At 45.9% G+C, this 12,263-nt stretch overlaps 1 protein-coding gene across 14 annotated transcripts in view; it reads left to right on the forward strand.

Annotated features, from left to right (window-relative positions):
* LOC123995018 (TGF-beta-activated kinase 1 and MAP3K7-binding protein 2-like) overlaps positions 1-12,172 on the forward strand; it is a 74,900-nt gene extending 62,728 nt beyond the window's left edge. The window contains exons 2-8 of one of the 14 annotated variants that reach the window (XM_046298220.1): positions 1,876-2,074; positions 2,180-3,887; positions 5,090-5,250; positions 6,082-6,172; positions 8,548-8,643; positions 9,019-9,120; positions 10,109-12,172. In XM_046298220.1, coding sequence (XP_046154176.1) covers positions 1,973-2,074; positions 2,180-3,887; positions 5,090-5,250; positions 6,082-6,172; positions 8,548-8,643; positions 9,019-9,120; positions 10,109-10,221 — 2,373 coding nt within the window. In that variant the 5' untranslated portion in view covers positions 1,876-1,972 and the 3' untranslated portion in view covers positions 10,222-12,172. Of the gene's footprint in view, positions 1-1,875; positions 2,075-2,179; positions 3,888-5,089; positions 5,251-6,081; positions 6,173-8,547; positions 8,644-9,018; positions 9,121-10,108 lie in introns of those variants that run through there. The other 13 variants (XM_046298223.1, XM_046298224.1, XM_046298222.1 and 10 more) reach the window with 13 other exon arrangements.
* Positions 12,173-12,263: the final 91 nt, after the last annotated feature.

Consider the following 12,263-nt stretch of genomic DNA (forward strand, 5'->3'; position numbering starts at 1 on the left):
TACGAGAAGAGCCTGAATGGTGAATCATAAGAGTTCACCACTATGCCCTTTGGGCTGACCTATGCTCCTGTTTCTAAATCACACTAGGTAGATGTGTGTTAGTAGTGTTGAGGAGCCCCAGCTTTGGCTCGGTGATTGAAACATCAAAGCCTTGTTTTCCATAGACCTTATTAGCTGGAGGCGGTTACGTTTTCTTCAAACATGTAATCTGTGATATGGCAAACTTATATTCCTCTAGTTTGTATTTGCAGAGAGAGCCTCTCCTTCCTGCTTACTCCTTTGCTCGTCTTTTTATGCAGTGAAATTAATTCTTCAGTCTGTTTGGTGTGATTGCAAAACCTTCCATTTCCTTGTATTGCAAAGGACAAAAGAAGGCATTGACTGACAGTTTGAGTGCCTGGGCTGAAAGAAAATGATGTACCCAGCCTTTGTTGTTCTGTGTCTCAATCTCTGAAACATGATTTACACGTTTTTCTCATGTGAGGACACATTGCAATAGTGTGTCACGATTGGGCTAGTTGTTTCATTGTATCATCCAAGTCAATATCCTGCCAGTTTTCAGATGTTATCCCAGCCGGTCTCGTTTGAGTCAGTCTCAGGCTGTTCCAGAGCCCTGTTGCTGCTGGCTCCCTCTTCTGACAGTAGCCCTGTGACTCCTCCCACTGTTATCATCAGTTCTGGTGGGATGTTTTGTCATCCAGATTGACATCTCCTCAGTTATGACATTACACATGCTCCCAGCTCAGATAAGACAGCACTGCTACTTGCTATGTCATTTCCTTGGCACAACAGGAGTAATGTGCCTCAAAGCTGCAATGTCTCACTCCTCTTATCAGACGGTCATACTTTGTGTTTAATATTTTTAAAGTCGCTTCTGGATTTAATTTGGCCCGACGTCCAATCTGATGGATTGGATTACCATCAAGGGACCTATAACTTTGAGAGAATCCAGAATGCTCATCCTCCACCCACACTGTATTCATCTCTGCAGGTTTTTTCGGGGCCTACAGCGCAATGTTTTGAATTGGCAAATTCTGAGCCTCCCGCTTGAGGACGTTTTGATTGAGTGTGGTTAGAAATAGCTCCAGAGTGTGGGCATGTGCGAAAGACATTAACCAAGCTACACTGTGCTATTCTCGTGAACATCCACTATTCTCCACGACTCTGTATATCTAGGCTAAATATTCACCAGGGTCAAAAGACCCTCAATTCCGTGCTCTTGAGAAGGTCAGCATCATCCACACCGTGTGGCCCTGTCGCTCAGTGTGAATGACGCTGGTCTGTCGGAGGTAAAGCGGTGTTTTTTTGCTTGCCTCAAAGCTCCTCTGTAGCATTGACTTAACTGACGATCGTGTGCAGATTGCTACAGTTCTGGGAGCTACTGTTTGGGTCTGCTCTGTCCTTAATAAGACAATGTTGATGTTAAGATCGGTTGGAAAGGCTTTTGCTTCCTCAATAGTCCGAGGTGGTTTCCTACTCTTTTATTAATATGATTTTGGGGAGGGGAAGGGTTGTGAAAATGAAAGCCTTTCCTATTTTAAAAAGGATTTCTGAAATATTGTTTTGAGAGCTCCCCCCACCGTGATGAAACAGGCGACCTCAAAATGTCTGACTGGTGTTTTTTCACCAGTATGAAGTTTGAACAGGCTGCTGTGTGCTCCCTCCTTCCCTGTCACTGCGTCACGCATAGGCCTACCTTGTCATTAACATACTTTCAAAACACAGACTGGTACCGGTACAGTACACACTGTCTCTTTACTCTGTGTAGACCAAGAGAGGGTGTGTATGAGAATAGTAGGGAAACCCAGAAACGGCTACATGTGTGTCTGTTCAGTTACAACTGGGGGGCGACTAACCGAAGCGTCTGTTTTCCAGAAGATGCTCAAGTTGTGGCTGAGGTGCTGCCACCACTGAGGCGTCGTCAGTGTGCTGAACGGAGCGAGCAGAGCAGTCCTGACCTGGCAGTACACGAATGGCCCAGGGAAGCCACCAGATTGACATCCGGGTTTTGCACGACCTGCGCCAGAAGTTCCCTGAAGTTCCAGAGGGTGTTGTTTCCCAGTGTGTTCTGCAGGTGAGTCTGGGGTATCCTCCTTTCCAATCCATAGGTTTTACCCACCAAAATATATTTAGCTGATATATCACAAATGACTGATTTTGAAGCTTCTCTTTTCCTCAGAACGACAACAATTTGGACGCCTGTTGTGAGTACCTGTCTCAGGTGAGCCCGGGGTACTTGTACAGCGAAGGAGGCAACCTCAGCAACAACGACGACCCCAGCTTCATCAGGCTCCGCAATCACATGACCCAGCTGAACCTGGGCCTGCAGTCTCAGTTTCAAAATGTGCATGCGGCCCCGGGACGGGACGGCCTGAGGATGAACGGCAGCAGGACTCTGTCCCACAGCCTGAGTGACGGGCCCCTCCAGACAGGACAGACCCCCAACAGTGACTTCTTCCAGCAGGAGCCCCAGTCAGCCCCTGTGCAGGCACCCTCCAGCCTCAATGCGTTTGCCGTGATGGAGCCTACGCGCAAGCCCCAGCCGCCCCAGCACCTGGGACTCTACCAGCTGGGGGGCAAAGGGCAGTCCATGGGCCATCATGGCCAGCAGACGCCCCGCTTCAACCCCATCACCGTCACCCTGGCCCCCAACATCCAGACGGGACGCAACACCCCCACCTCTTTGCACATACACGGCGGGCCCCATACACAATCCGGACTGAGCAGCCCACAGGGTAACTCTATCTACATCAGGCCTTATGTGACCCAGCCCGGCGGTACGACCCGGCAAAGCCAGCAGCAGCAGGCTGGCAGGGCCCAGTACAGCCCCACCTCCCAGCCCCAGCAGCAGATCTATCAGATCTCCCATCCCACCTCACTGCCTGGCTCCCGGACAGGCCCTTCCTGCCAGCAGCACCAGCACGGCTCCTCACATACCTCACAGCACCAGTCACAGGGCCACCAGACCTCCCATGTCTACATGCCCATCAGCTCCCCTACCAACCCACAGGCCCCCTCTATCCTCCAGGCCCCCTCTGGAGGTCAGGCCTCCTCCTCTGGTGCCTCGTCCTCGGTCATGCCCTCTGGCATGTCCTCCTTCAGCCAGTACAACATCCAGAACATCTCCACCGGACCGCGCAAGAACCAGATAGAGATCAAACTTGAATCTCCTCAGAGGAGCAACTCCACCACGACCACACTGCGCACCAGCAGCAGCCCCCGCTCCAACTCCTCCACCTCCTCCTCCTGCCCATCATCCTCCTCCTCTGTCGGGGCAGCCCCTGGCACCACCACTACCCCCCTGTCCATCGGAGGCCCGGGCCTAAGCCGCAGCCAGCCCACTGTTTACATCTCTGCCAGCCCGCCCACCGCTGCTACTACCACCCCTTCTGACGAGGCCGTCATGGTCCCAACCGGCTCTCGCTCCCAGCCCAAGTTTTACATTACTGCTAATAACGATGACGGTGGAGGCAGAAATCCTCCAACCGTCTACATCTCTGCTCAACCTCCTCCGCACGGGTCGCAGGGGGCCCGGAATATGGGGGGCCAGGTGAGCATGGGCCCCGCCTACATCCACCACCACCCACCCAAGTCTCGCGCGTCTATGGGAGGGGCAGGCACGGCCACCTCGCCCAGGGTGGTGGTCACCCAGCCCAACACCAAGTACACTTTCAAAATCACAGTGTCCCCCAACAAGCCCCCAGCAGTGTCCCCTGGCGTCGTTTCCCCTACCTTTGAGGCCACCAACCTCCTCAGCCTCCCGTCAGACCACCATTTTGTGGAGCCAGAGCCCCATCATCTCTCAGACCCTCTGTCTGCATACAGGGAGAGGCCCAGCGAGCCACGCAGACTCAGCATGGGTTCAGACGACGCTGCATACACACAAGGTAAGACAGGATCAGGGTTACTAAAATCTCAGCCGTTAGCTGCTTTGCTTTGTCGACAGTCACGGTCTGTCACTAGGAAGTATAGACACTCACCCACAAACACACATCCGGATACAGTTAGTTGTGCAATTGTTTCAGTTGAACTATGGTATCCCTGTGGCCAAAGAGACATAACATCCATTTTTGAGAATAACTTTCCCCCATGACAGTAAGGAATAGAATGCATTTTTGTCCACCAGTAGGAAATGCCTTTTCCACTGCATTCTGCCAAGAAAGTCATTTGACTATTGCGTATCGTTTATGCCTGCTTTTAACTTTGATTTCCGTAATATTGACATTAATGCTTTTTTTAAAGCCAAATTGCATCAACGTTTGTCTCATTAAAAACCTCTTGGCCTTAAAACCGTGCTTCATCGCAGCCTGATTTGAGGGAGGAGATGAATTGTTGAAGGTGACTCGCATAGGGGAGGGGTGTGATTGGAGCATGAATCGGCTGCTATAATGCTGGGTTTGCGCTGACAGCCCTTGGACTGCGGCGGTGTGAGTCAAATGTGTTGGAGCGCAGCGTTTCCTTTTTTGGACTTTGACTGGATTACGTGCGAGTCGGTGCCTGTGGCCTTTGCTAGACGCTTATTGCTGCTGCTGTGACTACTGTGGGGCTTCTCTCCTCTCTCTCCCCGGCCCTGAGGCTGTGCCTTCTGCCCCTTATCTTTCACTGCAGCCCTCTACATGCATTCCTCGTCTGTCTGGAAAAACACAAAGCTTACTTCTGAGTGGTGGGGAGGGGGGGGTGTGTGTATTATGTTTGTTGTTTACTTTGGTCTTTCTGTGTAGGGAATGAATGAATTAAAGCAGGGATGCCTAATTTCCTCATAGCATATAGCATGTCATGAATGCGTTATAAGACAATGTAACACTTCTTAGGATTTGTTTTGTGCACGTTTTTCCCCGGGATCATTGTTCACTCCCACCAGAAGCCCTTTCTAAAATAGGCCATGAAATGAAGAACAATTATGCTACTGTATGATTCTTACTCAGCCCCACTGCACGTAGCGTTATTTCCAAAAGGGAAATGTATCTAGCTTTTGCGGTTCTTCAAACACACCATAAGCCTGTGCTGTAAGCATGTACTTCAGCAGTCAGAGATAAGCCATCAGTCTGTCCCCATGTCACAGGGTTAATGTGTACTATGTATCTTGTAGCCCTGTTGGTTCACCAGAAGGCCCGTATGGACCGGCTGTGGCATGAGCTGGAGTTAAAAAAGAGGACGCTGGAGAAGCTAAAAGAGGAGGTCAACGAGATGGAGAACGACCTGACTAGGAGACGGCTAGAACGATCCAACTCCCAGTCCCAAATCCCCTCGGTAAGTCCGCACAGACACTGCTCTCCCACTACACACACTGCTCTCCCACTACACACACTGCTCTCCCACTACAGACACTGCTCTCCCACTACAGACACTGCTCTCCCACTACACACACTGCTCTCCCACTACAGACACTGCTCTCCCACTACAGACACTGCTCTCCCACTACACACACTACTCTCCCACAGAGAGATACTACAGCGACGAGAACATCAATGTTCCTTTCCTTGTGCAGCAGCTGTATTCAACTGTCTTAGTAGAGGTCTTCGGCAATTTGACTCGACAATACGCTCCTGAGTCGCGTGGTGTATTTAATGTATTTTCTAAGGAAACCATGATTCTTTGGGGCAATTCAAAAAACACACACCCTCCCTTTGAATTTTTTCACCCAATGTCAGGTTTACGTTAAGCGCGCAGCTGTGGGTTTATTGAACGATATCAGACCACAAATCAAGTGGTGCTCTGAGTTTTCTGTTGAATCAGCATTTTTTGGAGTCAACTATCACTGTGTGTTTGTCAGGGCCGCGAAAAGAGGACGTGGAAGGTTAAAGTTAAAAGCCTGGAGTTGAACTCAGTAGCTCTTGTGTTTTCTGTGTATTCACTAGGCCAGGGAGACCTGGAGATAACTCTCTTCCTGACACTGTTAGCCCACTTGGCTCCGTGCACCTCCGTTGACTTATTACAGGCTTGTGTTGTGAGTCTGTACCGAACAGCATGTGCCGAGGCTCTCAGTCTCTCTACTCCTCCACTGTGCCTCATCAGCATACCATGCTGCTGCCTGCCTGTAAATGGCGGTTTATATGACCCTGTTTCCTTCTCTCTTATCAGATTGAGGAAATGCAGCAGTTACGATGCAAAAACAGGATACTGCAGATTGACATCGACCTTTTAACCAAAGAAATCGATCTTCAAACAAGAGGTAGGCAGCTCGGCTTGGTTTCGTGGGGTGCGCTTTGTCAGCGTGCTTGCCGGTGTTGGGATGAACGTGACACCAGCTCTCTGTGTGCGGTGTGCATGCGTGTGCTGTACGTCCAGTGTGTTCATGGTGTTTTAACGTGCTGTCTTTGTTGCTTTAAGATCGGCTCCTTCGTATAGCCCGGGTCGTCATATTTCATTGTTTAGTCATATTTCTGTATGTTATAATGGGTAGCTCTCTAGAGACAGCGAGAGAGTCAGAGAGGGGAAACTAATGTGGACTACAACAGAGCGAAGCAGAGCGGGGAGGCATGACCTGTGTTCAGTACAGCTGTACAGTAGTAGGTCTGTCTGCCTCTGCCAGGCCTGGTCTGGTCACATCCCCTCGGCACACGCAGTCAAGGTGCTGCCATTGTAATGTTAACTACCAGTTGTTTCCTGAATTGCATCCTGTTGCTGGTTGGTAACAAGGGATTTATAGCCCACCTGGCCGCTCTCCACGGCCGACAGGAGTAATACACCAGCTAGCACAGTCACACAGGTGAATGGAGAATTTAAGGTGGCTCAGAATTGAATATGGCTTCTTTTCAATAGATGGATTTGTGAAGACTAAAGAGTCATGGCTTTGTTTTCTGAGTTCTTTATTTGTCTTTGTGTGTTAGACTGCAGTCTCTTGCTTTATTGGTCTGTGACTCCTACACAGTTGCTGCTGTATGTCTGACTGTTGCATGTACAGATGAAGTCAGAAGTTTAAATACACTTAGGTTGGAGTCATTAAAACACGTTTTTCAACCACTCCGCACATTTCTTGTTAACAAATTATAGTTTTATCAAGTCGGTCAGGACATCTACTTTGTGCATGACACACATCATTTTTCGAACAATTGTTTACAGACAGATTATTTCACTTATAATTCACTGTATCACAATTCCAGTGGGTCAGAAGTTTACATACACTAAGTTGACTTTGCCTTTAAACAGCTTGGAAAATTCCAGAAAGGATGTCATGGCTTTAGAAGCGTCTGATAGGCTAATTGACGTAATTTGAGTCAATTGGAGGTGTACCTGTGGATGTATTTCAAGACCTACCTTCAAACACAGTGCCTCTTTGCTTGACATCATGGGCAAATCAAAAGAAATCAGCCAAGACCTCAGAAAAACTATTGTAGACAACCACAAGTCTGGTTCATCCTTGGGAGCAATTTCCAAATGCCTGAAGGTACCACGTTCATCTGTACAAACAATAGTATGCAAGTATTAACACCATGGGACAACGCAGCCGACATACCACTCAGGAAGGAGACTTGTTCTGTCTACTAGAGCTGAATGTACTTTGGTGCAAAAAAATCAATCCCAAAACAACAGCAAAGGACCTTGTGAAGATGCTGGAGGAAACTGGACCAAAATTATCTATTTCCACAGTTAATCGAGTCCTATATCGACATAACCTGAAAGGCCGCTCAGCAAGGAAGAAGCCACTGCTCCAAAACTGCCATTAAAAGGCCACACTACGGTTTGCAACTGCACATGGGGACAAAGATCATACTTTTTGGAGAAATGTCCTCTGGTCTGATGAAACAAAAATATAACTGTTTGGCCATAATGACCATTGTTATGTTTGGAGGAAAAAGGGTGAGGCTTGCAAACTGAAGAACACCATCCCAACCGTGAAGCATAGGGGTGGCTGCATCATGTTGTGGGGGTGCTTTGCTGCAGGAGGGTATGGTGCACTTCACAAAATAGATAGCATCACGATAAAGGAAAATTATGTGGATATATTGAAACAACATCTCAAGACATCGGTCAGGAAGTTAGAGCTTGGTCCCAAATGGACAATGACCCCAAGCATACATCCAAAGTTGTGGCAAAATGGCTTAAGGACAACAAAGTCAAGGTCTTGGAGTGGCCATCACAAAGTCCTGACCTCAATCCCATAGAAAATGTGTGGGCAGAACTGAAAAAGCATATGCGAATAAGGAGGCCTACAAACCTGACTCAGTTACACCAGCTCTGTCAGGAGGAATGGGACAAAATTCACCCAACTTAAGCTTGTGGAAGGCTACCTGAAACATTTGACCCAGGTTCAACAATTTAAAGGCAATGCTACCAAATACTAATTGAGTGTATGTAAACTTCTGTGATAAAAGAAATAAAAGCTGAAATAAATAATTCTCTCGACTATTATTCTGACATTCTTAAAATGAAGTGATGATCCTAACTGACCTAAAATAGGGAATTTTTTACCAGGATTAAATGTCAGGAATTGTGATGTATTTGGCTAAGGTGTATGTAAACTTCCAACTTCAACTGTATATTTGTATGCTATGCGTACTGATGCTTTCAGTTTTTCTTATGATGTCTCTGTCCTGTTTGTCGCAGGACCCCACTTTAATCCCAGTGCAATTCATAACTTCTATGACAACATTGGATTCCTAGGTCCCGTCCCACCCAAACCCAAAGGTACTTTACGTGTTGGTAAGTTTAGGAAAGGTTGCATGGTCACCTCTGGACAACCTCTTCCGCTTCCACTTTCCCCTCTCTTGGTGTTTCATCGATGAATATCTATTGATAATGGGGCTTGAGATCTGTACTTGTGATGGTTTCTATCATGGGTTATTTCTGTCTATCTGGGTGAAGTCTGCGTTGTTTAGATCATTCTCATCACGTATGTTACCTTTCATCCTAAGTGTTTTCATTCAAGTATCTGTAAAACCTGGCATCATTGGTGTTTTCATTCATACTTGCGGTGTTGTTTTCACCTCTGCATATGTCATCTTTGTTTTCATGCCATTCCTCGCCTCCGTCTCTTGCTTCATTCCTTCCCTCCATCCTGTGCTTGGGACCTGTCAGAGCCAGAGGGTCAGGGGACAGACGGAAGAATATTTAATGTCACCTCCACGCTAACCATGGAGCCCTCTTCTGCCCCTCCTCCTCCCGCTGCTCTCCCCCTGGGTTGGTACCTGTAGCTCTGTCCGTCTGTCCCTCTGTCCCTCTGTCTGTCCCAGTGGTCCAACCTCTCCCCTTTCCTCCGTCATACTGGGTCAGTCCTGTCCATCCAACCTGCACTCCATAACAATCTTTCAACAGATGACCTTTACGTAACGTTTTGCCATTTCATACTTAGAAAGCACCATTGACCACTAGAAAATAACTTCATCCCTTCAGCACATTTGTTGATGAAAGGTTTTCCTGCTATTTGAACATTTGACAGGATTCTCTTAGCACTTGGATACTTTCTTAGCATTAAAAGGGCAATATGCAGTTGCTACATCCCATTTTTGGACTTAAAACTAATGAAAAAAAACTAATGATATATATATAAACTAATGATATATACCCATTGATTATTGAAGAATATAACTTATAAATGCCTCAGGAGCTTAGTTCAACTGTTGTACCCCATCAAAACTCAAAGAATAAGCTTGTTTTACTCCCATGTAAACACAATGCATGTAAACAAACACTGTAGTCTCAACATGGTTAAATCTATCATTTTAATATCATCAATGGTCAGTACTTGCATCCATAGCTCTGTCTATGAATTTGAGAGTGGTTGTATTTCTCCAGGCCCATCCCTCTGCTTTTATTGTTTCAACTGCGGCTTGCCCCTTTAATAATTTTCTTGTGCAATACACATCCTGGAGGGTAAAAGAACCACAGTGATTCAGCAACTACCAACAACTGCCAACTCAAACCATCAGTGGTGCAGTGACAAAATTCATTCTTTATTGCTGAAAAACAAACCAGCACATTGATTGACACATTGATTCACCCTTGACAGTCTGAGAACACATTGATTGATGTTCATTGCCTGCAGCTGCCTGTATGTCTGTGTGTTTCTCTGTAGTCTGTTGGGTGACTAAAGCCTCTCTCTCTCTCTCTCTCTCTCTCTATCTCTCACTATCTCTATCTCTCTATCTCTATATCTCTATCTATCCAGAGTCAGACCAGGAGGAAGACGAGGGTACGCAGTGGAGCTGCACTGCCTGTACCTTCCTCAACCACCCCGCCCTCAACCGCTGTGAACAGTGCGAGTTCCCACGGCACTTCTGAGCCACAAAGACGCCGACAATATCCAACACCCTGCTCCACTTTTCTATGAGAGTCAAAGAAACTAGATTTGAAAGGTTTTTCTTTTGCTAGTGGTAAGAAAAATGAATGGACAGGGTTTGTAGTTTTTTCCATTTTGGGCCTGTTTCTTTCCCCCCCCCCTCCTCCGAGGTTTGTAGAATACTGAAGGCTTGACTGGATAGTGTTTACAGGTTGTGTTACTTTACTTAGCCAGCAGAGTTGGATGATACCTCACCTTGGAGTCTCTGCATGCGTGGGGTCATCCCCCTTCCCTGCTCAACGCTCGACGGGCGACTTTACCCCTGGGGATGCCTCGCTGCTTCCTTATACAGTATTATCGGTGTCCTGCAGTGTGAGGGCACACACACACGCACGAAAACCAACATGAGTGCCTTTGCTGATTTGTGATGGCCTAATCAGGAATGGGAACTTTGGTCAGCTGTCACCTCACACCTGAAGGGAAAACTAACAGACTACTTGTGGACTATTTGTTTGGTTTCTGTTTCTATAGGATGGCTGGGGGAAACTCAGTGTTATTTCTGCCACCAAAACCTGCCTCTCGTTCTCCCCTGTAGTGTCCCTTATCAGTCTCTTCAATCTACAGTAAAAAGAACGTAAAATAAATTGCATGCTTTATGTGTACAGTACATAGGGGGAGGAAATACCCCTGAGCTTTTTACTGTACATAATTTTTGAATGTGCCTTAAATGCCTTCTTCCTCACACTATGAAACACTTATATTTCCTGTAAGTATAGCTTTATAGACTTTAATAACTTTGTTTTGTTTCCATTTTCTTTCAAACCAATAAGCACAGTGTCCCTTTTAAGCTCTTTACTTGATTTCTGTGAGAATTTTAAGTATCCTGTTAAAAAAGGGGGGGGGGCAGTTGTATGAAAACTCTGCAGTCCTGAAGCTTCGTTCACTCCGTCTGTTGTTCATCGCTTGTGTAAATGCAGATTTCCCTGTGTACGATCTGCAGATGCGGCAAAATCGATGGACGAGTTTTCTAGGATGCCAGAGCTCTTGGACTGGTGAAAAAAAAGCTCCGAAGCAGAATGACATCTTATCTGACAACTGGAATGTAGGTTTAATATTTGGGGACTTTTACACCTCAGCGTCACGAGACCCATGAATTTTTCAGTTCATCCTAAAACTTGCATCAAAATAGACGCTTTCAAATCGGATGGAAGACAAGACTTTGGTAATTGTATTAAGGTGTTGTCTATGTACAGCTTGGTGGAAGGCAACTGTTTCCCGAGGGCTTTCAGAAATCAGAGTACTTTGCTATGCAGTATAAATTGGGTTTTCTAGAGTGTTCCAAAGATCAGAATGAATATGTTTTAAAAGTATTCCTGTTTCAAATCAGCAGATATTTATATAGGTATGTGCTTTACCATATCTCCTCCTGGCCAGAAGTTTAGAATATATCCTCCAAAAAAAGACGACAAGGACAGTGCCATCTTTACATTTCTAGTAAAGTGAGACAAAATGTTGACTGTCCTCTTTGTATCTTGTTTTTTATTTGGTTTCATTTGTCCTGTGAAGCTTTTGTTTGATGCGGATGGTTTAAAAGTTTACCATTGTAATGATTTTACCTTAATTGTGGAATAGTTTATTATTCTTTGTGAAGTTTTTTTTACATGTTGCCTTACATTAATGCCTTAGATTGGCATTTGTATTGATTATGTATGCAGTCACAAATCAAGATTCTTTTTTTTTTTTTTTACCAAAGTATAGTATATTGTTTTTAAAAAGCAATTAGGTAGAAGCTAAATTCTTTGTCTCTCTTAAGCACTTATGTCATGTTTTTTCTTTTTCTCTAAAACCCCCAAAGAAACCCAGTTTTCAGCTTTATCTGCAAAGCTCGTTGTGAAGAGTCAGTTCATACTTGTTTTATTAATAAAACAAAATAAAATCATTTGGATATCTAAAGTGTTTTTGATTTTAGCTGGGAAGTTATTTGTAAAAAAAATGAAAAAAATCTATTCTGGATTTCTTATTGGATATTCTACATGTTGATTCC

Source organism: Oncorhynchus gorbuscha, linkage group LG14 (genome assembly GCF_021184085.1).
Source record: "Oncorhynchus gorbuscha isolate QuinsamMale2020 ecotype Even-year linkage group LG14, OgorEven_v1.0, whole genome shotgun sequence".
Classification (NCBI taxonomy): Eukaryota; Metazoa; Chordata; class Actinopteri; order Salmoniformes; family Salmonidae; genus Oncorhynchus; species Oncorhynchus gorbuscha.